Source organism: Perna viridis, chromosome 4, assembly GCF_037379345.1.
Source record: "Perna viridis isolate PV_CMFRI_1.1 ecotype Kerala chromosome 4, ASM3737934v1, whole genome shotgun sequence".
In the NCBI taxonomy this organism is placed as follows: Eukaryota; Metazoa; Mollusca; class Bivalvia; order Mytilida; family Mytilidae; genus Perna; species Perna viridis.
Genome location: NC_142448.1, coordinates 11410074 through 11436060, shown reverse-complemented (window position 1 = coordinate 11436060; position 25987 = coordinate 11410074). Strand labels below are relative to the sequence as shown.

Below are 25987 nucleotides of genomic sequence, written 5' to 3'. Positions count from 1 at the left end.
TACTTAAATGTTTTTGTTTTTGTTATTGTCTACTGATGATATAATATTGTCTTTCGTTCATTCATGAAGTTCAGTATCACAAAGTTACATGTATAAATGCATATTCATTTTTCCAAAAGAGAGGAATAAAAGTGCCGGCTAGAAAATCTATAAAAGTATTCTGTATACATTTGTTCACATTTTTTTGTTCTTTCATGGCTGGTTCGGGAGATCAATTCTCATTCAAAGACCTCGTTCCTAGATTAAAACATGTACTCTATTTGACTATTGACGTACATACCTAAAAGAGGTTGAATTAGAGCTGGAAAACGTCCCCAACCCAATTTGAAAACTGCAGACTTTAGTCTCGACTAGCTGTTGCCTAGCGTGATATGCCAATGGAAGCAAATACGTAAAATGTGTATAATTGGAGGTATATAACCATGCTTTTTTGACTTGAATTGACGAGGAGAAATGTTCTGTTTCTCGATTGTCAAACCACAGGGGCTTATTCACAAAAGTGCAGCCCTACTAGCATATACTACGGAAAATACTAGTCAAGCTGAATTTGATGTGGTAAAACGGCGTTTGATCTGATAAAAGCCTGTCTGCAAAACGATCGAACGTCTGCCGCTTTGAATATATTTTTGATCCCTGAAAATGAAATGAGTGAGGCGTAATAGAGTAGACGGTTTTAAATTTGGTTTGTTTGACCAAACGGTCAACCCGACATAAACTTGGCAAGAGAGTAATATTTTTGACATTTTCTTTAGCTTGCTCAGGGTGAAAACGTTTCTCATCACATATAAACACCATTCCAAATATGGTGAACTTCTATCAGCAGAAAACGATATTTTCCTAAAACGAGGGTAGGTCGAACGCCATTTATAAATAAATAAATAAATAAATAAATAAATAAATAAATAAATAAATTTTATTCAGAGTCGGCATGAAATACATAATGATAAACATACGACCTAGTTTTTGACCGACATAATATAACAACAGGGCATGTAAATACAAAAGGCACAATACAAGAGATACATAAATGATAAGAGCTTGCTATCAAAGCAAAATATAAGCAGATGAACTAATTGCACTAGAGCTAAAAGCAACTGAAACTAATATGATAAAAAGAAATGCAAAAGCGTTAAAGCGAAATTAATATATACATAGTCGAAATGACCTACATGGAGCCAGCATGTTCCTTGCATTTACAGTTCTTTCCATCTCAAGATTTTATAATTTTTAATTTTAAAAACAGCTGCAGCATATTTAAAAGATTTCTTATCATAGGTAGTTGTTCGCACTCTCTATCTTGTATTTTGTTTTGTTTTTTTTTTTCAATTTAAAAGTATTACTTTTAGTGCAAAAATACCAGAATAAAGGACAAAAACTAAAGTTCTAAGTTTAAAGAATAGAAGCATGAAATATGGTAAGCTTATTTACTTTGGAGAGGTAGCAGCCAATGCGCTTAAGCACAATGAGTTGCTGTGAGGCCTTACGACATATATTTTATATGTTGATTAAAATTCAATTGATAGTCTCTATTATCCATCCCCAGTAATTTGACAACATCGTGACAGGTTATTTCAGCTGACTCGATATTAAATACAGGCTTCATATCATGTGTTTTATTACCTAAAGCAATAGCCTGAATTTTGATTGGGTTGGTCTGCATACAATTTGTTTTGGACCATTCTATCCATACGGTATTTTCTTTTAAAAGAATGAACAGACATTAAATTAACAAAGTCATAATCAGCATAAGACAAGGTGTTATCATCAGCATAATTATATAAAGTATCCTGCTCAATAAAACAGAATGTATCATTTATAATTATGTTGAAAAGCAAGGGATGAGTATAAAACCTTGAGGCACACCCTTAGTGGTGTTAGCCCAGTCACTGACTACTCCCTGTAGTTTGATTTGCTGCTTATGACCTGTTAAATAATGTTCTTGTTATTTCACAGATTAAGATGATAAGTCGTAAGTAGAGGGTTTACTTAAATATATCATTTTGCAAACAACCAAATTTTTCAAAAGATCCATTAATATTGCTGCCGCATACTGGTTCTTATTAAGTGCCGATTTCCAATCTTCCAGGAGCTTCAGCAAAGTGGTCTGACACCCATGTCCCTTTCTAAAAGCACATAAAAAGAATTGAAAATGTTTTCAAAATAATTTGTCACTTGATCAGACAGAACCATGTCATATAATTTAGATATCGTTGGTAAAACAGGACGGTAATTGATCACTTTACAACCTGTGCTTCTTCAAGCCTGTCAGGAATTCACTATTACAAATTGAATAGAGCTAATATTTTTTGTTAAGAACAGGAGCCCTAACACGTAGAAGTTTAGATGATATATTATTAACACCCGTAGCCTTCATAATGTTAATTTTACTAATATAATACTGAAGAGTGTCAACGTCTGTTAACTAGTTCTTTCTCTGGATAATCCTTTATTTGCAATGAATGTATGGTCACGGTGTTCATTTAAAACAAATTCCTGAGAAAAAATATCTCCATCATGGCAAAACAATAGTTTCATTTCCTCTGGATTTTTTTTTTTAATTCCATGAGAAATTTATACTTTTTCAGTTCGTCAATTGACTTAGAAAGAAGAATCACTGTCCCCTTTGTAGTAGATTTAAAGTTATCGTTTATAATTACCATTACATAACTGTAAGAATTCTTCCCGTCAAATTATACAGTGAATTGTTAGAAAACAATATCTTTTACCATGCATGTTTTGGTGAGCTAACAACAAGTATCTTCCTTTTATTCATAATTGCCACGTTTCGCTTTTGCGCATGATCATAAATTTCTGATTTCCGGTCTAGTTCAGAAGATTGGACTTCGCCTAAATAAATACCAAAAATATTTATAAATTGACATTATGTATTCGAAAAAACAAGTCAGTTTCCGAAAAATCCACATTATATTCCTTAAAATTGAGTTTACGTAGATTTTTTGGCCAAAGAAGTCGAATTACCTTTAAACCTATCCAGATCTGGTAAGCTTTTTCATGACCTGACTGATCCATATTTTCATTTGTACTAGTGGTAGAATAATTCGATATATTTTTACTCAGTTTCTGAGAACGGTATTTGGGTTCTGTTTATTTAGCTTTATTTGTTAATAGCCATTTTTCTGTGCGATGTGCGGAATTCGGATAGTTAGTCCTTGTACACATATACCCAGTATGACGTGGTCACAGCCAAATGTTTGATAGTGACAAGGCATGTTTTTTTTTATGTAATTCTTAATAAGTTATTCATAGTTTTTAATATATAGTGAATACAAAGTTTCCTCTGTATATTTTAAAACTATAAAATTGTGTTTTGTAGATTTGACTTTGTTGTGGAAGGATGATTATGTGAATTATAAATTTGGATTAGATGAACCACCGTACATGAACAAAATGTCATACAGACAACCTTCTATTAATGGAACTTCATCACCTACAATGCCATCAGGAGGTGGACCACCTAATCAGCTTAGGCCAAATATGCAGGCAGGTTCAATTGGAAATGGACCATATATGTCTCAACCACCTGCATCTGGTCTGAGACCAAGTTTTCAACAACCATCAGTACTTGGATATGGTGGACCTCAATCACAACAATTTGGGGGTTCATCACAACCTCCAATGTTTTCAAAGGGACAGTTTTCTGGACCTCTGCAAGGAGCACCTAATTCTAACCAAGGTGTCAATAGGCCACCATTTGGGCCAACACAAACATTAGGAACCTCCACAAATAATATGGGACAAGTTTTTCATAATAACTATCAACAACAAAGGCCAGGTATGCCTCCATCAGGTTTTCCACCTGCATCTATGCCAAACAGGCCCCCAATGGCTAATGGTCCTCAAGGGGCTGGCATGCCTCTGAGAAATACTGGACCACCTGCAAGAATGGGTCCACCAGTAAGCTCAACATCATCAGTTTCAGGAAGTGTTCCTCATCAAGTAAATGCTGGACCTCACCAGATGGGTCAACCATCAGTAAGACCTCCTCAAGTTCAAACTTCAGTGCCACAAAACAATCAGTCAGGTAAGTTTTAAACAAAGGACATTGAACAGATAAAATTACTATGCAGATACAACTAATTTTAAAAGCAAAGAATTGTGTGTATGCTTTTTATGTACAAATGTATATGATGCAGCGTGTTTGCTTTGTTAATAAGATTCAATACATGCAGTATCAAGTCATTGGATAAAAATCAAGTACCTTTTTACAGTTGGACAACTACATGTACATTGTACATGTTCAGGTTGTTATAAAATACATGTAAGGTATTTTTTTTCTGTCAAGATGGCTTATCTCACCTTAATGAAACTAGCAGTGCCTGAAAAAATTTTTTTTGGGCTAGTAAAAATTTGAAGTCACTGGCCCAAAATGATTATGACTTGCCCAATTTTTTTTGCCAAGCAATGAGTAGAGAATAAATGCAATTACTCGAACATGGTTGGCTACTTACGCAGTGCCTCCCCCTCCCTTCCTTCTATCTCCCTTGATGTGCTGTCCTCCCCCTCATCAGTACACGCTACAACTCCGAAAAATGTAATCATAATATGTAGGGTTCTTACTTTGCATATTTTGACTGTTTCTTTTCATCAGCTGTTGATGTTCTCTTTAAAAAAGACCACGATTTGTCCATGCTCAATGTTTTACTACTTCGACATTGCCGCATTAAGTTAGCGGTTAAGATAAACCCCGATCGCTACGATAAAATCCGAAGTATTCTGATTAATTATATCAACTGAGTTCCCATTGGTTTAAATTCTATTCTTAAACCAATCAGTGTGGCTGTTTTATCAGACGTTCAGGTATGCCATGCGAAAGGACTAAATACCAACAACTGGAAAATAACCGCAGTAATTATTTTTTGACGATTTTTTATCAATCGCCCAGACAGTTTTTTTTTGGGCCAGCTTTTCATCTACTTTTAGCACTTTTCAATTGCCCAGATAAGGTTTTAATCGCCACTGGCGAGTGGGCGAGTGGCTATTTCAGGCACTGAACTAGTTCAAAAAATTGTTCTAGTAATACAAATGTACATTTTCACGTTGTGTTAAAAAATACTTCATGTTTACTGCCACGGATGTATCTCTCTCATTTCTTGTCATAATGTACTGTCGTATGCTGTTGTTCATCCTCTTGTCCCACATTAATTGAAAAACATATTTAGGGATTTTAAATTTCTTATTTGGTACTTGTACACTAATAGTATCCAAGCTCCCTTTAATTATGTTTTTCATTTATTTATTTATTTTTTATTTTATTTTTTTTTTGGTCTGTTTGTTCAATTTAATTTTGCCTAGGTTTATGGATCTTTAAACACCTAAATTAGAGGCATTACATGTACATGTATGTTGTAGCATGTGATTTGGAGCAGTTTTTCAATTGTATCATGATGGTCTTGCCACATATTTTCTAATGACATTCATTGCAAATCCCAAATACATGAATGTGATGCATTTGACTAATTTATTATGCTTTATGATTTTTAACACAATATTGTTTGCTGCCTTTTCATTTGAGTTGGCTTTTTTGCATGTTGTTTTCCATACTTCAGTTTGTTTACCATATTAGATTCTGATGTTGCGCTTAAAGTAAATATTTATGGCATTGATTTGAAAACAGATTATGACATGTACATGAACAGGTGATGAAATGTAAACAAAACGGGGGATTGTGATATAACGTGATGTTCATGTACTGTAATTCATCTAAGATGTATTTGTTCCACTTACATGTAGATTAACAATATATATTATTGTATATAAGTCAAGTTAAAGTAAATACATTTTACACCCATATTACATGTTACGATGCACATTAATTTTACACTGATAAGTTTAGAACTTCATTTTGTACATTTGTATATGTACATGATTGAAAAAGTAAACTGTATATAAATTGCACTAATAAACACCTGATCATTAGGTTAAGTATTCACAACATTATTCTAGATAAATGAAATAAGTTTATTGGGCTTTTTATGTTGTCTCCCATTTCTATTTTTAATAACATTTGCATTTCGTAATGCAAAATATGAATATTTACTCACAAATAGAAGCTTTTTCAAAGTTCTCACAAGTTTTGATTTGAAAATCCAAGTAAAAGAAAGCATGGCATGACTTTCTTAAGTGTATGATGTGTATGTTGTAGATGGGTTGCCTGCTCCATTTCATGGTCAGGGACAGTATTCACATCAAGTAGGCATGCAGCTTACCCCTGGATTAACACCTAACAATTCAGGTATTTGTGAAAACATAAAACTCAAACTTTTCTTACCTGTATTTTTTCCATGCTTTTCTATCTTTGCTGTGATTCTATCATTAATTTATTGTACTTCTGGTAATGAAAAATATTTCATTATGGTACATTGTATCTACCATTTGGAAGAATGAAGCTCATTGAGGGTTTTATCGTTAAATTATCCATCATGGAGGAATTACAACAATGTAAATTCTAAAATAAAACTACGTTCATAATTAATTTTTTTTCTCATTGTGCAGACAAATGATAACCATAAAACTGCTGAGTCAAAGTAACCGTTTAATAAAGTAGTGCATTTTATTTACCAGTACAGAAAACAGCAATTGGTCTACATTTTTTGTAAAAAATGTCAAATATTAGAGGAACAATGAAAGCTGTTGCATGAATTGATGCTCAAATACCTTTTCTACTTGTATGCCTTCTTGTTTCATTATAATAATCAAGATTCAAATGCTTCTTGTGATTGCTGATGTAACTGCTTCATTTCTTTACTTTTATACTAGTACTTATGCTTCCTATATATATGTTCAGATCATCAGCATTACTTACATGTAAAAGTTTATTTGATCTTTTCGATTGACTACATGATAATAATCATTAAATGCACAGGTACATGTATGTGTGCATTTATTATCTTTAATCAGTATAGTGTATGCATATTTTAAATATTATTGGTTTGAGTAATTGATTATATTTTTTATTGTGACATATTCAACTTTAAAGCCTAATATACACATGTACATGCAGAGTAAACAGTTTTTAACAATTTTGGGATATGGTTAAAAATCGTAATGTTGATGGGATCACATGCATAGTATACTACATTGATTTTAGTGAAACTGAAAGTGTGAAAGTACCCATGAGACAAATGACATTGACAGCTAATATCTTTAACTCAAAATAGGACTACATTGAACTGGAAGTTCTTTTCATTTCCAACTTAAATGCTGAAAAAGTAAAAAAAAAACCTCAATTATAACTTCAGAAGTGCAAATGAACAGGTAATATGATTTTAGGCTTTGCCTATGAGAGATTCCAATTATATCACTTCTGACAGAACAATTTTGAGTCATTATCCTCATATATACACGTATATAAGTTATATTCATGATGTTTGTAAACATGAATAACATATAATTTTAACTAACTGGACAAAGACATTTGTTGCATTGACAAATATGTACTTTTTTTTAATAAATTTTCTAGAATGTATATACATGTAGCTTTCCAATTATAACTACATACATGTATTATTGTTGACTGAATTTTAAACAAAGATGTTTCAGACACAATATTCTACATCTCTGGTATAGATATCTTTCACAAAAGTTACTAGAAATTTTAAAAGCTGATCATGATTTGTTATTTATTTTCAGAGCCTCCATCACAAAGATCTTCGAGGACACCATCTCCCATGAACACTAGCCAGACTTTTGATGCCCTGGAAGGACAGTTTACTCCTTGTAAGTGTGATATTTAGTCAGTTGTTAACCTGCACAATTACATTCAATGAATAGTTATTATTTTGTGAAAATGAGTTAGCCAAGAACCACCTAAATTGACTTGATTAATGACAAATTTGGAGACATGATATATCTGAATTTAATGAACTTATATGTATTTTTTATCTCATTATCTAAATCTCTCCACACACACAAATTTAATACATATAACTATCAGATGACAGAAAATAAGCAAGATTGCAGGAATGATGATGTTTGAAAATTCCTAATTTTCAGGGTCAGTCATGATGACTCTTGTTACTCATAGTGGATTTAGTTAAAAGAAGAACATTTTTTTTCTTATTATAGCTAACCAGGGAGAACCAGGAAAACCAATGACACCCCCTCTTTCTCAAGACATACAGGGACGTGGTACACCTCCAAAGCAGCCTCCCTACTCTCAGGTACACTATTGATGACCTTAGAAATTAATTTATAGTTATTTAATTGATTTCTCATTTATTGAAACACTTACTTGGGTTGTTTAAGAAAGTTGTGGTTTTTGGTTTCTTATAACTTGTTCTCAGACCTGTGCTTATCAAACAAAAGTATAATGTTCCAAAGAAATAGACGTTTTTAAAAACAATTGTGTTATACATTATAACTGTAGTCTAAAATATTTTATGATAGTATTATTTTCATAATTTTAGCCTGGAAGTTTACCACCCATGAGTAACCAAACATATAGACCTCCATCAGGGATGCCTCCAAGACCAGGCTTTCCTGGGCAGCCACCTTCAGGTCCAACCAATGTTAGACCAGGTCAGCCTAACTTCAATGTGCAATCACCAAGTAAATCAGGACCTCCTCCTAACATGTACCAGATGGGCACATCTGCTCAGCCAGGACCCCCCAGTGGTCCATCTTTTGGCATGCCACCCTCAACTTCTCAGCCAGGTCCACCAAGTGGGCCAAGAATTGGTATGCCATCACCACCTACTCCTGGTCAACCTGGACAATTTGGTGGTGCTCAGATGGGCATACCTCCACCAATTTCACAACTGGGACCACCAAGTGGACCTCAAATGGGCATGCCACCACAACCTCCTCAGCCAGGGATGATGCCACCACCTCTAGGAGGGGGCTACACTTCCTCAGGTCAGCCTGGAATGTCGTCTAGACCAAACTATCCTTCTAGTCAACCTCAAACAGGGAACCAACCTCATGGTGATGGGTACAACTCTGGACAGTACAATTCCATGCCTAATATTGGAGGCATGAACTTATCTGTATGTGTAGTATTTTACAATGAAATTTGTTTTAAAATGTGGTCTTTTGTCTATTTTAAATAAGCTGCTTGATACAGTATGATTTGGCAGTGAGTATTTATTAGCAATTTGTAAATGACTTAAGTACTTGGTATTTTAATAGAATGTGGACTTTTCAACTAAGTTTGTAGAAGAATTGATTATTGGTTAATAAATTTAATACAGTTGATAATCTATAATGAAATTTTAGAACCAAGTAAAAAATCATTTTATTATGACTACAGGAATTTGATTTAGATTTTAAAAAAATAATTTTGTTGTTTATTTTGTTGACAGGATGATTCAAGAGTTGTGAACTTGTTACAAGAGAAACAAATTGTACCCCCTAATGGCATAGAAAACCCAAAGATTAAACTTCATAATGACTTTAAAAAGGTTAACTGTAGCCCAGAGTAAGTTCAATTATGTTTGTATAAGTTATGTAGGTATGGGAATGAATTTAGCAGCACTAATATTAAAATGTATAGAGCCATCTGTTGCAAAAAGCATTCATTTTAACAATATTACACATCTGATGTACATTAAATCTATAGAAGTCTATGAATTAAAATTACGTCAAGATGCTTATTTGGCATTGTCATACATATACATGTACTATTCATGCACAGATAAATTATATTTTTTAGAATAATATGATTTATACTTATTGTAAATGTAATTGTAGATGTGAGTAACTATACATACATGTAGTTGTGCATAGAAATGTTCAGCTGAAGTATATGAGACAACTATTATCAAATTCAAATCTATAAAATTTAAGTGGTGAATTCTAAGGTAGATGAATGTAACTTAAAAATCAAGCCAGAGGATTATTGCTGTCTTTTAAGTTCATTATACCCCACTTAACGAATGGGTGGTATATTGGAATTACCTTGTCCAACCAAAGTTCATTGCAATTATCTCAGCTCCCAATGGATGGATTGTTTTCAAATTTGATGTGTGGCTTTATATAGATGGGGCATATGTTTTAAGCAATTAAAGGGGCTGTCCGATATCAACTTTCTGTTTAGTGGGACTTAATCATTTTTCACTGTATGGAGTGATAGTGAAAATTTTTGTTATAAAAATCTCAGCACCCAGTAGATGGATTGATTTAAAATCTTGTGTGGCTTTATATAGATTGGGCATACGTTATCAGCAAATTTGGGTGCCGTGTAGTATCCTCTCCCTGTATGAGTTGTGGTATACACAGCACATTTCTGTGATTTGTTACTTCATTTTATTATCTGTTTTATACATTTTCTTTTCAGTATTTTTAGATGTACACTGACATCAATACCACAGACTTCTTCACTTCTAAATAAATCTAGATTACCCCTAGGCATTCTTATTCACCCTTTTAGAGATTTATCAGTAAGTTTACAAGCTTAAGTTAATTCAATCTCTTGACCATAGGATCATTTTAATGCTCTATACAGCTTTTTGTCCTGAACAAGCTTAATTTGTCATAATGATAGATTTCTGAGGGCAAAATGTTCTTTTACAAAAACAATTAAGATAGACAACAGAAGAATTCCACTGCTGCTTTGCTATCCTCTATGTCATACTCTGTGTGTTTTATTAGTTAAGCTCTTAATCCAATGTTTGTAACAACTACAGTTGGAAAAGATTAATTCAGATATTGTTAATTTATAAGATGAATATTAATATTTAAAACAGCTTTTGTATGGCAAAATTGTCTGAAATTTAGCTTTATTTTCGCTTATAATACATATATTGATATACAATTTGAATTCTAAATGATTAGCAGATCATTTCCTACAAACTTACCTTTAATTATCATCATCCTCATGCTCCATTAAAAGGTAAATGCTATAAATTTTAGTTATCTTATTACAGCAACTACCAGTGATACAGTCGAATGTGATAGTACGGTGTCGTTCTTGTAGAACTTATATAAACCCATTTGTCTACTTTGTAGACCAGAGACGATGGAAATGTAACTTGTGTTATAGGGTTAATGAATGTAGGTATTTTTGTTTGATTATGTTCTGTAAGATTGGGAAAAAGAGAAATTCCAATGACACAAAGACTTAAAGGCAACTAAAAGGACTCCCATTAATGGCAAGCTCTTATAAGCCCTGACACAAAGGCAGACAAATTTTTACAAATCTTCCAATTAGTTAATTGCCATCGCTTCATACAAGTAATTTAGGTATCTAATTTTGGTTCATTCTTATGCTACCAGGGTTGTATTGAACATACATGTATAAACATGAATTATTGTCAATAGAAACAACATTTGTTTCTTTACATGGTTCAGTTTTATTTAAAACAAGGCCTGTCTGTGGGCATTGCTATGGTTCACTATACATGGTTCTGTTTTATTTAAAACAAGCCCTCTCTGTGGGCATTGCTATGATTCACTATACATGGTTCTGCTTTATTTAAAACAAGCCGTCTCTGTGGGCATTGCTATGATTCACTGCACAAGGTTCTGCTTTATTTAAAACAAGGCCTCTTCGTGATTATGCAGTGTTATAGTAGTTATATGTACCAAATGGTTTTTTTTTTCAGTACCTGAAGAGTTCAATTTTGATCCTGTGTCTAAATCATATGGGGAGCCACAACGAAGGCCTGAGATAAAGTCAGCTACTATTGAATTCATAGCTCCTTCAGAGTATATGGTAACTATTAAATCTTTAAGTAATACTGTATTATCATGTATTTTCATGAGGACAAATTTATGTGGATTCTCAATTTATTTTTTTATAATAGTAATACACTTTTGATTCAAGCTCTCTGATTTGCTGCGTTTTTCCGTATAAACTGTACAGTTCCCACTCCTTCTTGGCTAGGCATATAGGAGAATCTTTTTGATTAAGTATTGTTTGCTGGTACCACATTTTTGATATCATTTTTGGATTAAAATAATATGATGTTGGTTCCTTAAATATTAACATTTTCTACTGTTTCCGGTTATGTGCAAGTCAATGGTTTCACTGAAACAATGGCATCTACATTGTCACAGTGAGATATTTTAAATATGCCAAGCTCATTTATTAATGTTTTGACATCTGTAAACAGTTAATCAAGTGGATAAAATGATTTGTGCAAATTGTTTCCACCTTTGTAAATGGTCTTTTTTCATCTGCTAATTAAATGACATAGGGCCTTGTAAATAGCTTTGCACTCCCGCTTTTGGGTATTGCATGCTCTACCATTCACATAGGTGAAGTAAATTATGTCTGCCTGTTTTGAGGGAATAATTAGATTTATTGATTTTATATACATATGATTGTTTAAGTATAAGTGCATTTGAATTCAAAATGATCGTTCTATTTAAAATATTTGGAGATAAATTTTTGTGGGGACTTATTTTTGTGGATTTTTTCTACCCAAGAAATAAATGAAATTAAATCCCCAACAAAAATTTCTGCTTTTACAGTAATTACTTTTAATATAAATTCTTTTATAGGTTAGGTTAGAAATGTATTTCCAACGCCATAATGTTGACTTAATTATTGATAAAATGATGTAATCAACTCTAAATTGTCATGTGTCATACTTTAATTAGTTTGCATATTTCATTGATTATTTTTTAACAGTTTGATATCAGTATCAAAAATATTTTCAGTGTTTTAATGCTAAGTACAGAAAAAATAATTGACATGTATAATTTTGGAAAATTCTTGATGTATGATTTTTAACAGAAATGGTATCTTATAAATTTTATGACTAATTAGGTTTTATTATTGTTATTATTGTAACATTAGAAAATTACATGTTGAAACGGTAATAATAATTATAATATTATGTTTTTAGTTAAGGCCTCCACAGCCTGCAGTTTACTTGTATTTACTGGATGTGTCTTTCAATGCAATAGAAACAGGTTAGTACTTACACAAGTATCTGTATCATTATGTTCCCCAAACATAGTGGGAAACATTTTTTTTTGTTTTAACTGTTATAATTTTTCTTTCCTGTTTACTTTTGTCTGCATATCTCCTAAAAAAATCCAAACTGATTGAAACCAAACTCGGCACAAATATAGGACACCACATGCAGGTGTGCAATCACTATCTGAATTTTCAAACATGATCACTGTTTAAAGATGGAAAAAGTAATAAAAAGTAGGAAAAAATTGAGACTTGAGACTTGGTTTGAAAATAGGTCACCACAAGAGCTTCCAGTCAGCCATAATGAAAAATGAGAAAAATGAGCGCCATTTAAGGATTGACATCGGTCAATAATAAAAAAAAATTCAAAAAAATCATAAAGGTTTGAAAATGATGTTTGGAATGCCTTTGACAATTGAAACATCTGTGTCTGTGTCCAACACAATACTTGTTATTATACAGCAGTAGTATGATATTGCTGTTGTTTTTTTCTGTAGACAATTGAACTTAAGTACATGGTTCTCTATGGTATCACAATGAGCTATACAACCAATTAAAGCATGGACTATGTTCCCATTAACCCCAGAATTATCTTATGATGACCTTTTGACACCGAACAACAATGTAATTTCAAATTGTGACAAAGATCTTGTAATTGAAAGTGATATCTGTATTTTAACAACGGGAAAATGTATTAACTTGTGCATTACTTGGCATATGTCTGTTGTTAAGATCTAATTATTTCCCCAATGTAAATGACCAATATGTTTTGGGATTTTTTCAGGTTATCTGAATGTGTTTTGTCAGACTTTATTAGATGAGCTCGACAAAATCCCAAGTGATTCCAGATCACAGATTGGTTTCCTGTGTTATGATAGTTCATTATATTTCTTCAATTTAGAGGAAAGTTTATCACAACCACAAATGTTAATTGTCTCTGATGTTGAGGGTAGGTACAAATAGGCATTATTTTAATTATACCATACATAAAATAGAAAAAAAAATTGTACTAAAATGTGTAGTTACATGACCTTTTTTATTATATGAAAAAAGTATTGAGTACATGATGGTCTGATGTCATTTATTTATTTCACAGTAGTGCCAAGTTTCAAGTAAAACTTGACAATTCCAGTTTTTTTTTACCATTTTTTATTTAGATCACTGTATGCCACAAGAGTGAGCAACAAAATTTTGTATAGCTGAAATGTTAAATAAAATCATGTGATGTTTATTGTAATTTGATCAGTAGGCTTGATAGCAATTAATTGAAACATTTTTTGTGTGCAGATTGTCTTTATCAAATTGTTACCCAGGCTTGTGGTTTTTAAGTCTTTGTTTTAATCATACAGTAATAGAAAATTTTATTTCATCCACATTTTCTTCAAATATGTGAAAAAAATCGGTGATTATATAGCTTACACAGAAAATCCTTAAGAGTTGAATAATTCTATCTAATTTCAGATGTCTTTCTCCCATGTCCTGATAACTTACTAGTCAATTTACAAGAAAGTAAAGAAATGGTAACAAATCTATTGAATATGTTACCTACATTGTTTGAGAACAACAGAGAAACAGGGAGTGCATTGGGTGCTGCACTTCAGGCAGCTTACAAGTTAATAGTAAGTAAAATATGAACATGTTATAAGACCAGTGTGACAATTATTTGTGAAGTATTTTTTATGTCAGACTATCATTACATGACTGATTATAAATGCACAGAATTTTCATACTTCTCTTTCTATAATATGCTTCATTGGTTGTACTGTTAAAATAGACAAACTCTTATATGGGTGTCTTAGCCAAAGATGCATCTCAGCTTTTTCATGTATATGCTATAGAATCCCCCCTTATTTTTATATATATATATATTTCTATTATGAATAAAGTAACAACTCTGACATACAAGTTAGCTAGTGTTCTTACTCTGTTAAGTATGAACATTTATGACATTTACAAAGGTTTCATTTGTCATCAATAATAAAATTCACTAATTATTATTTGTATTTATAGCATCCAACTGGTGGTAGAGTGACTGTAGTACAGACCGTCTTACCTACAGTAGGACCAGGAGCTCTGGAATCTAGAGAAGATCCTAATCAAAGAACAACTAAGGTAATTATTTACTTTGAATACTTCAATGGTTTAATTTTTTATCTAAATCTCGAGGATAACTTGATGCTTATATTAATGTTAAGTAGGCATGTACTTGTATATCAATGTTCATTAAGTGGACTCAATGTCAAGTTGTTTAATTTATTTATTTTACTTTTTTTTGACAATTTTTCATTAGTCAAGAATGAATGTACAATCTTGTGGGTTCTTTTAGTTAACATCAAAATGTGTTTTGTAATTTGATTTTCTTAAATATCTGTAGATGGATAAAATAAATATGTTTCTGGTAAGTTCTGGGTACAATAACCAGCCTAATCTGTTTTATTATGATGTGGTTGTATTTACCAAATTAAAGGACATATTGAAGGTATTTTTATCTATTTCAGTCATACTGTTATTTCAGTGCATTTGATTTATTTCATTTTCAATCTTTATTTGGGAATTTTATATCCCCACTTAACAAGTGGGTGGTATATTGGAATCACCTTGTCCGTCAGTCATTTCATTGGTCATTCAGTCTGTCTGAATTTTATCAAAGCTATCTGGGCTTCCAAGGGATAAATTGATTTCAAATTTGGTATTTCATATAGATGTGGCATATGTTGTTAGCAATTTTGGTTGCTCTCCATTATCAACTTCCTGTCAATTTGGGTTTTTATCTAGCACAATATCGCATGCAACTTTATGTTATTACTTGTCACAATATTTTAAAATATCTACTTTGATTTTGGGTATTAATTTTCACCGTTGCATGTAAAAATAAATTTTGTTCTGTTCTTCAATTTGAGGTTAATGGGTTAAAAAAGTAAACAAACTTTATCAATGAAAACTTTGAAAATACATTTTGATTCCTGAAAGCAGAGATTGTTATTTTATTGTTCTTTGAACCTTTGTCAGGAATCACATGGTTTGTATTTCAGACTGTATCAAATTTAGGACCAGCATCAGATTTCTACAAGAAATTGGCACTTGATTGCTCAGCTCAGCAAGTAGCAGTTGACCTTATCATGTTGAATGGTCAATATGCAGATATTAGTACAATTTGTAAGTAGATATTTATTTGATGATATTGGCATTATTTGACACCTTCGATGACTACTTTGACAAATGGTGCATAGTTGACTTAAGAAAAATTCATCTATAATTTGTTAAGTTTTTTATACAGTCAGCTGTATTATATTAGTAAACTTGAATAAAGTTTTTTTTCCAATTGGTATTTTTAAGCCAATTTTTGTTAATATGAATTTACCTTTCAGCATGTATATCAAAATATTCTGGTGGAAGCATACAATATTTCCCATCATTCCATTGTGTGAAAAATCCATCACTAACAGAAAAATTTGAAGCAGACATGAGAAGATATTTCACAAGGAAGATAGGATTTGAGGCTGTTATGAGAATAAGATGTACAAAAGGTAACAACGAAGACCTTGATAGTTTCTACTTTAAAGCAGTTTTCTTGTTTCATGATTCCATTTTATTTTCATTCTGCAATTACAATTCAGCATTATTGTATATTGCCTTCTGGTGTTTGTTTAATACCATTAAATTTGCTACTAGTTCAAGAAATGAAATCTTCATTGTAATAGATTCAACTCTTGTATAGTTGCATCTTACCTTCAAGTAAAATGGAATTTGAGGGAGTAGGGATATTTTAGAATACTGTCATATGTGTAGTGTTTATTATTCTCAAATTTCTTACAGAAAAATATTGAAATGAATGTTTTTGTAGGTTTAAGTATCCATACCTTCCATGGGAATTTCTTTGTGAGATCAACAGATTTACTGTCATTGCCAAATATTAATCCTGATGCTGGCTTTGGTATGCAGATGTCAATAGAGGATCCTTTAACAGAAAACTCTGTTGCTTGTTTCCAAGCTGCTCTCCTATACACATCAAGTAAAGGTTAGTGATATGTTGCCAACAATTAATGATAAATTGTTTTTATCATAATTGTTGATGAATTTTTTGCAAAAGAATAACTTTTAATTGTTAAATTATGCTGCTATGATTTGAATTAATGTCAGTTTAATTGCTTCATTGTATATACACTATAATATTAGTGTGTGGCCTGTTTCTAAATGCATCTTAGTATATTGTACTTTGAAGCACAGTCATGGTGAAATTCGTCGGACCATTGGACATGACCGGTACTTTTAGCCGCCGGTCCAGGTAAAATTTGTGTGATTTCTGGACCAGAAGTCTGGTACGTTTTTTTATTAGAAACGCCTCAACTGGAACTTCCGGTTTAAAGATGGCATCTGAATCGAGGCAAATTTAAATTGGATTAAAGAAATAATTTTGGTCCGGCAGATAATTGTTTGGTCCAGCAGATTTTGTTAGGTTGCCGGACCAAATGTCTGACAGGTTGAAAAATGATTTTGCCAGGTCTGGAAGCATAGATGCTAACCATCAATATTTTGTTGAAAGTATGGCTATAAAAAATGAGTATTAAAAGATATACATGTAAATATCAAAGATTCCTTCATCAATTTTCAAATTAGATGGTTTCCTGTTTGATAATACCTTACTTATATACTTGTTTAGGTGAGAGAAGAATCCGTGTCCATACCATGTGCCTTCCTGTCACAAACCAAATCAATGAAATATATGCTGGGGCAGATCAACAAGCTATCATTGGACTTTTAGCTAAAATGGGTAAATTTATTTTGAGATGTGGTTTGAAAAGAGATTTCATCGAAGAATTCTTGTCCTTTAAAATAAAGCTGAAGATAATTATGTGTATGTGTTAAAAGGGTTGAAAAGTTCTATATTAACAACAATGACTTGTATGTATAAAAACTTTGTACTTTGTTTGGCCCTTCTTAGAAAAACAACATTTCATTTTTTCTGCATTACATCATCATTAATTAGAAAAAAAGCACTGTAATCTAAGAATAAATAAATGGGAAACAAAGCTACAGATAATTAGACCTCTACTTCAATTCTTAAGACACAGTTAACAAGCAACAGTTGTATTTCAATTTATTTTCCTTCTTTAGCCGCTGACAGAAGTGTTACAGCATCTCTACCTGATGCTAGGGAGGCTCTACTGAATGCTGCCGTGGATCCTATCTCAGCATATGGTAATACACTGCCATCATCACAGAGGGTTGGAAGTCTACCAACAGGGTTCTCAATAAGGCTACTACCATTGCTGATTTCAGCATTGTTTAAATCTGTAAGTACAAAAACAATGTAAAGTAATTGATGGATTTTTTTTTCATTTTAGTACAGATGGTGATTTAATTAAAAAAAATATATAATTATTTATTGTAAAAGAGTTTATAGATAATAAACAGCTGAATCAACATTTCAAATGAAATTACATGAGATGGGTATTTCTGTATTTAATGATGTTTTATATAGAATTTCATGTATATAGGTGTTAATATAATGGAGGAAATTTAATTTTATTTGATTTCCTCTACTTAATTGTAATATACCAAGCTTTTCTCATTTGCAGACTGCATTCCGGTTTGGTGTAAACACCAGATTAGATGACAGAGTGTTTGCCATGCAGCAATGTAAGAGTTTACCCCTACAGTACCTGATACAGTCTATCTACCCACATTTATATCCTGTTTATAAACTTGGAGAATTGGTAGGTTTTAAAACTATAGATGCAAGAACTTTATTAAAAGATAGATTGCCTATAAACTGAGTGGTGTAAATACTGAAGATTTAACTTTTTTAAATAGTATGATATCCATTGTAATATTTGTTTCAGTATTTTGAAGAATACCTTAAATTGTGATATTTTTGCGTCTGGTTATTTTTGTGGTTTTTTTGACAAAACATGTATGTTTAAATTTGGTGTGTTTTATTTTGGCCTTTTCATTGAGAGAAAACAATCCATCTAATTCTAATGTACCAGTGACAGATTAATTACTTCAGTTTTTCTGGACAAAATGATTAATAATAATAAATACATTTATAACATTTTTAAATAAGGTTAATGAGGTCTTTATAGGTAAGCAAATAATGTATTTATTTCTACATCATTTGTCGTCACTCAGCAATGATAATCCACCAATATATATTTGCAGTCAAAATATTTGCATACATTATATTTTGGCAGTTTTATAGGAGGTGCCAAGTAAACCAAAATAAAACTACAACCAAAACATCCCAATTTACGGTAATACTCTATTTAAGCCTTGATTGTAAGGGGTTGTTGGTGCAGCCCAAATGTGGACGTACTAAAGTTTTTGAAATTAGAGGTTGCTCCTCAGTCATGAACATGACATTTAGATTGAGTGTTGCTCCTCAGTCACGAGCATGACATTTAGATTGAGTGTTGACTTATATTTGCTATAGTGTTTTGCTTCTTTAAAAAAAAAAAAAAGCTCGGAGTGTCTATGTACTACAAAACAGAATCTGTTTAAGGAGGTAGACCTAGGGTAAAGGACATAACTCATGAAGTCAGTGATATGTTTGTATCATATTCAATTTTACCAAAGCCTATCAAGCTTTCATTTGACACAATGAAATCAATCTAAGTTACTTTGATGCTTACATGATGTTGATGTAAAATGCTGAATACAAACGTTCCAATGATTTTTAAGAGTTGTGTCCCTTACCCTTGGTCTACCTCCTTAAGTAAAAAGATATCAAGGTTTTTATCTAGTTTTGCTACTTGCATGAAACTTCTGTTCATGTAGCCGAAATTTCTTGCTTCATAAGATCTAAGTTAAAACATTCTTTTGGAAAGTTATGAATCAATCTTACTTATTTATCATTTCTTTATATTAACAACCACTTTTAATTAATTTAAGACTTTAGTAACAAAAGACAACCCAGAGGCACCAGAATCCTCAAGACTCCAGCTATCCTCAGCCAATATTGACCGCACTGGAGTGTATTTACTGGATACACATGACCACATGTACCTATACGTAGGTAGTGCAGTGGAGGACAAGTTCTGTCAAGATGTATTAGAAGTTCCTAACTTCATGTCCATTCCCGAGGGAATAGTAAGTTAAATATAATGCATGAACTTATAGTTTAAACTTTTAATTTTAGAAAAATTTAGGTTGTTTAATGTTTAAAGTACCAAAAATATAACCTAGTTTAAGTTACAAATATAAAACTCACAATATGGAAATTTAATCAAAGATTGAATTATTTGTATTGTTTAAATATTCAAATCACTTATAGATTATATACACATTAAATCCAGAATTTTAATGTATTTTTTTTGTAACATTTTAAAATGATTCCAAAACTTCACAAAGTTATGTGCACTGTTATGTAATGAAGTCAAATAATTATATTTGAGATAAATGTTAGAATGCTGCAACATGTTTTTTTGTAATTTCAGATTGATTTACCAGAACTAGAAAATCCTCTGTCTGAGAGTGTAAGGAATTTCATCAGTTGTTTGTTGGACAATAGACCTGGAGGCTGTACATTCTATGTTGTTAGGTAAGCTTGTGTACACTGGTATTGGTTGAAGTACTTCTATTCCAAGTATTACCACACAAAGTGGCAAGGTGTTATGTGATACCCTTCTAAAAAGGGCATGTCCATCTGTCCATCTGAATGCCCCCAACTAGTTTTCATATGATAATTTGAGAATGGATCAATGAATTTTTTTTCAAACTTTACACAGTTATTTAGTACCATAAATACAGATCAGGTTCAATTTTCAGTAAAATCCAATATGTAGTTACGCCATTTTTAGAAGTGTCTAATTAAGTTGACAATTTTTGCACTTGTAATTTCATTACTGTACATTTGTATATGATTTGCGTAGTTATATATTACTACACCACCTTATGTTTTCTAGCTTAATATAAGATCAAAATATACCTCATAAATACCATATACATGTGTATGTGTGTTTTTTACTTATATGAGAGTGGGAAGTTTACATTAAAAGATGAAGTATTCAGTTAGCATTGAACTTTCTGTAAAATAGCCGAGAAAAGCCTAGTCTACGATTCTGAGGTTGCCTGTTGTTTTAATTGAGAAGCATTCGAGTCATCACAGTTATGAAGTCATCTGATTTTAGAGAATATCACAACTTCCCTTGAGTTCATTCCATTTTGGACTCACTTGAAGTCTGCCAATCTTAGATTGACGAACTGTTGCATTACTCAACAGTATACTTCTAAAATGTCAAGTACATTTTACGAACTGTTGCGTTACACAACAATATACTTCTAAAATGTCAAGTACATTTTCATAAAAGGAGTACACTTATTTTGCTAGTAATGTCAAGAGATGGGAAATGGAAAAGGACATGAATGTATATTATCAATCATCATTCTTGCATAATATCTCTTAAACCAACCTTTTCAGCTCATGTAAATTTGTGATTTTTTTTTATTTGGAACTAAGTCCATACATATGGCATGGTATCAGGGTAAAAAGTAAGGGTTTTAACATATGGTTAATTAGATTTATACATTTGTTTAAATTGAATTTTGCCTAATCTCTACTAAACTTAAGTACCAGTCAATCAGTGAATTTCTCATTTAACATAGCCTTTGGTTAAGTCACAGATTGATTGGTAGTGAAGTATAGTAGAGTATTGAAATCCCCTGGATGTTCAAAGCAAGCTAAAATCAATGTTTTAGAATATTTGACAATTAGCGACTTTGAAGACTTCAGTCTTTGATTTAACATTTTGCAATTTTTTTTCTCACCATAACGTGGCAGGGTATCACTTAATCAATGCTCTATTAATGTCCTTTCTGAGTTGGTAATTTTGAAACTCTAGAGTCTTTATTGTTTTATTCTTCATTTTAAACCTTTTTTCATCTTGTAAATGTACAACAATGAAATTTGAATCACATTTAACATGCTGTTATTTTTTAAGCAGTTAAAAGATTAAGCTGATGATATAAACATGAACTCATATGGCAAAATGTTAAAAAAAAACTGTTCAGTGGAACTGAGGAAGAAAATAAATTTGTAGGCATGTCTGCTACAATGATCTTTGCCTTATTTTTCAGGGAAGATAGTAAGCTACGTATGGAATTTTTCCAATATATGGTTGAAGACAGAAGTGAATCATCAATGTCTTATTATGAATTTTTACAACACATACAGAAACAAGTTAAGAGCTGATTTTGTGATTAATAGTGCTTTTAATTTATTTAACTACTCAATGTGAACCAAACTTATGGTTTAAATTCATATCAGACCCCTATATTGTTCTATAGGGCTTTGGTGCATCACCCAAGGTGATTAGTGATATAGCCCATAAGATTTGGAGTATATTACCCTCGGGCTTGCCATGGATTGTATGATTATGTGATATCAGTAATGTATTCTGAAGTTAATATATAGTAGTGACATTTAATTCAAATTCTTATTGTGAAATGTAATACAATGAATTATAATGTTTAATTATGATGTCACTTTAGTAGTTGTATTATTGTAATTCTATATACAGAGCTTTCATTTTGCCATCAAATACTTATGTTCATTTGATAGTTTGAATTTTTGCAAAATTTTGTGTTGAATTCAGTGAATTAATTGATCAAAGGAGAAATAGAGAGCACTGATGCTTTTTATTTTTGTTTGCATATGAGATTCATAATGTTGATATTTGTTGACCTGTCAGAACATATGTACATGTATAAAGAAGAGGTGGTCATGACACTTCTTTGTGAGGTTTGATTTTGTTGAAAATGATTTTGTTATAATGACAGGTTTTCATCATAAAAATATACATGTAGTCATCAAAATATGAAGACAGGAGTTGGCATAAGGTGTATAAATTAAATGGTGCCAACCAAATAGGATGCAATTTTTTATGTTTGTTTGATGTTGTTAGTGTTTTTCTGTTATAACTTATTGTGCTTGACATATGTAATGTAGTTTCCATTCTTCTTTTCATCATGCTATCTTTATAGCTGTTGCATTTATTGATTTAAAAGAACACTGTAAAAATGTCATATTTCAAACTTAATTTATGCATGATACAAATTTATCATGTGGATTGCAAGTGTCTGCTAAAGTGATTAAACATAATGTTTTTTTGTATATTGCACCTGACCTGGGTTTCATAAAAAAATGTCATATTACATTTTCCTCAAATCTTCAATTTCAAGTGATTCGATTAGTCAAAATTAGAGTTGAGGAAGGGTTTGAGATACTTTATGAAACCAGACCCTGACCACTTGTTTCAATTCATGTTTAGAGCACAGTACGTCCAGGTAGAATAGTGACACCTGAAAGTTAATTGCGAAATTAAAAATTGGATTGTATTATGACCGCTATAAATTACTCCTCAATTTAGTGTAACATATTTTATCACCATGTGATCTCAGTTTAATCTTTGTGTTCTTTATAGTCATGTGTTTGCTCATTTGTGTTTCCTTAAAATACACTACTTAATATTATTATTAACATTGCACTGCTTATAACTAATAATTGGGCATAAATAGTTTTGTGGTAATTGGCAAAACAATGAAAAGAGCCAGTAATTGGTTGAGTTTATTTTGTTTTATAACCCCCGGGTAATACCTCATTATTAGTGCTAAGATGAGTGATGTATGCCACCTCCAGGGAAGTCAGAAGTTTGAGAAGTATTGGTTGTCTTACATCCACATTGTTATTTTAAACCAATGATTTTTTTTTATCCATGAATTAATTTTAGAAATTTAGTGGTAAGGAATAGACACATATTTTCAAACTTTCGTGTCAAGCAATATATTGGAAAATCTTGAAAAGTAAAGAACTTTTGTTTAAGGTAGTTAAAACATGCCTGAGCTCCAGTTTAATGGAAAAACTGTAATATCTCTCTTGTAGTTTAATGGGACCTTTTAAAAATTCTGTAATCACATTTAATTTCATCTAGAATGACTATATGGTGACATTTTAGAGCTCACATAGAAGTTAGTAGCACTGAATTTTTAATTTTTATTTCAAATTTCCTTGAAAGTCAACTGAAAGTACTAACATATTAAAGTTATGATGATTCTTATTGATATAGATTTTTGGTGTGTCATCATGGTTATGATCTTCCAATGCTTTTTTGCTTAAAATTGTTCCTTTATATGGATTTCTACTGTCGTTTTTCAGTTGTCATTTTTCGTTTGACTAGGTAATGTTATAAATATGACAAAGTCATTTTCTGCAGTTCAAAAAATCGTTTGTTTTAATGTAAATTGTACACATTTTAATTGTACAGCAATATCATTTACTAATTTAATTTATTTGAAAACAAATTGCCTTTCATGTTCTCGGTGTATTTGGTATAGGTTTTATGAAGCAGGTTTGTGAACAATTATTACCAGGAATGTCAGATGTTTTTATTTGAATGTGGTGCTGTTACTTGTACTATGGTTTGTTTTATCATGAGTTCTGGTCAATTTATTTCCAATTGTACATTACCTGTTCATAAAATAAATAAATTATCCTATCGTTAAAATCTTTCTTTTTATCTATTAATTTTTTAGCTCACCTGACCAAAGGCCATTTGAGCTATTGCCATCACTTGGCATCCATCATTCGTCGTCATGGTTAACAATTATACAAAACCGTTAGGTTTAGCTTAATTCTGACATGGGTAAAAGTGTTCTGCACAATCAGATCTATCTCTGGTCAAATTTTGGCTTTAATCCATTAAGCAATAATTGAGTTATTGCCCTTTTTCAACGATTTTTACTATTTTTTGTTATTTCTTTCAAAAATATTCTTCTCTGACACTACTTGACCAATTGAAACAAAACTTGGTATGAATGTTTCTTGGTGTATTCTAAATAAAACTGATGTGAGGATTTTAGATTCATCTGAAAACATCGCCACTAGGAACATTCATACCAAGTTTGTTCAAATAATGTCAAGAGGAGAGGATTTTTGAAAGAAATAATAAGAAACTAGAGGCTCAAGAGAGCCTGAATCGCTCACCTGGTTAACCATTTGCTTATTTGAAAAACTTGAGGAATGAGACAGGCTAAGTTAAAATCAACTAAATTGTCAAATGGAGGAAATGCTTTTCATAGCATTTTCATGACCTGAACCAGAATTTTGCTAAAGGCAACAATTTTCGAATTTTTTTTCAAAAACCTGTCTTATGACCCCTAAGTTCCATTTTTAGTATAGGCAGCCATATCTATTCACTGATTAAAAATCACAACAGACATTTTGAGTGCAATACACTAAAGAACTATTATGCTTATTTTCATTCAATGATCTTAAATGGTTTTAGAGAAGAAAATTTTCGAAGTTGTGCATGTGAAAAAAAACAACAAAAACTGTTTCAGGGGTTGTAACTCCTGCATTAGTCAATGAATGGTTTCGGAAATTTCGGCATAGGTTCAACCGTCCATCTCATGATGCTTAAAATTTTACCCAATGCCAGAAATTTGGTTAAGGCAACGGTTTTTGAGTTATTTGCAAAAAACTGCCATCTGACCCCTATGTTCTATTTCTAGTAATGGCAGCCATGTTTTTTCATGAATCAACAATCCCAATGGTCAATTTGTGTGGGATACCCTAAGGAACATGTATGCCAACTTTCATTGAATTCTGTGCAAGGGATTTTGAGAAGATTTTCAAAGTTGCACATGCGAAAATACAAAAAAAACTGTTTCAGGGTCCATAACTCCTACACCAGTCGACCAGTTGTTTTGAAAATTTTGGCATCGGTCCGCCTCATGATGCTGAACAATATTATCCTCAGCCAGAAATTTGCTAAAGGCAATGGTTTTGAGTTATTTGCAAAAAAATGCCATCTGACCCTTATGTTCTATTTTTAGTAATGGTGGCAATGTTTTCTCATGAATCAACAATCCCAACAGTCATTTTGTGTGGATACCCTAAGGAACATAAATGCCAACTTTCATTGAATTCTGTGCAATGGATTTTGAGAAGATTTTCGAAGTTGCACATGCGAAAAATGCAAAAAAAAACTTTCACGGGCCGTAACTCCTACATCAGTTGACCAATCGTTTTGAAAATTTTGGCATATGTCCATCTCATGATGCTGAACAATTTTACCAATGCCAGAAATTTGCTAAAGGCAATGGTAT

The 25987-nt window shown here is 31.8% G+C and overlaps 1 protein-coding gene across 2 annotated transcripts; it reads left to right on the top strand.

The window, feature by feature from the left end:
* The first annotated feature begins 2795 nt into the window (after positions 1–2795).
* Positions 2796–24384, top strand: LOC148618852 (protein transport protein Sec24A-like). Of its 2 annotated transcripts, XM_088578146.1 has the most exons (23): positions 2860–3000; positions 3335–4042; positions 6164–6253; positions 7651–7737; positions 8086–8180; positions 8427–9005; positions 9321–9436; positions 10295–10397; positions 10884–11010; positions 11562–11671; positions 12810–12876; positions 13668–13832; positions 14345–14502; positions 14894–14995; positions 15916–16039; positions 16252–16410; positions 16728–16901; positions 17544–17654; positions 17999–18177; positions 18463–18600; positions 19775–19972; positions 20320–20423; positions 21959–24384. In XM_088578146.1, exons 2-23 carry the CDS (start codon positions 3400–3402, stop codon positions 22071–22073), a joined length of 3744 nt encoding a protein of 1247 aa, XP_088434272.1. In that variant the 5' UTR covers positions 2860–3000; positions 3335–3399; the 3' UTR covers positions 22074–24384. The 2 variants fall into 2 exon arrangements, with proteins under 2 accessions (XP_088434274.1, XP_088434272.1); XM_088578148.1 differs by lacking the exon at positions 6164–6253 and having other exon boundaries at positions 2796–3000.
* The last annotated feature ends 1603 nt before the right edge of the window (positions 24385–25987 follow it).

Bases quoted from the DNA above. Each gene is read 5' to 3' on its own strand.
- LOC148618852 (XM_088578146.1), top strand. From the start codon at position 3,400: ATGAACAAAATGTCATACAGACAACCTTCTATTAATGGAACTTCATCA. The intron at 7,738-8,085 runs GTAAGTGTGATA...TTCTTATTATAG, and splicing joins GGAAGGACAGTTTACTCCTT to CTAACCAGGGAGAACCAGGA. The intron at 14,996-15,915 runs GTAATTATTTAC...TTTGTATTTCAG, and splicing joins CTAATCAAAGAACAACTAAG to ACTGTATCAAATTTAGGACC.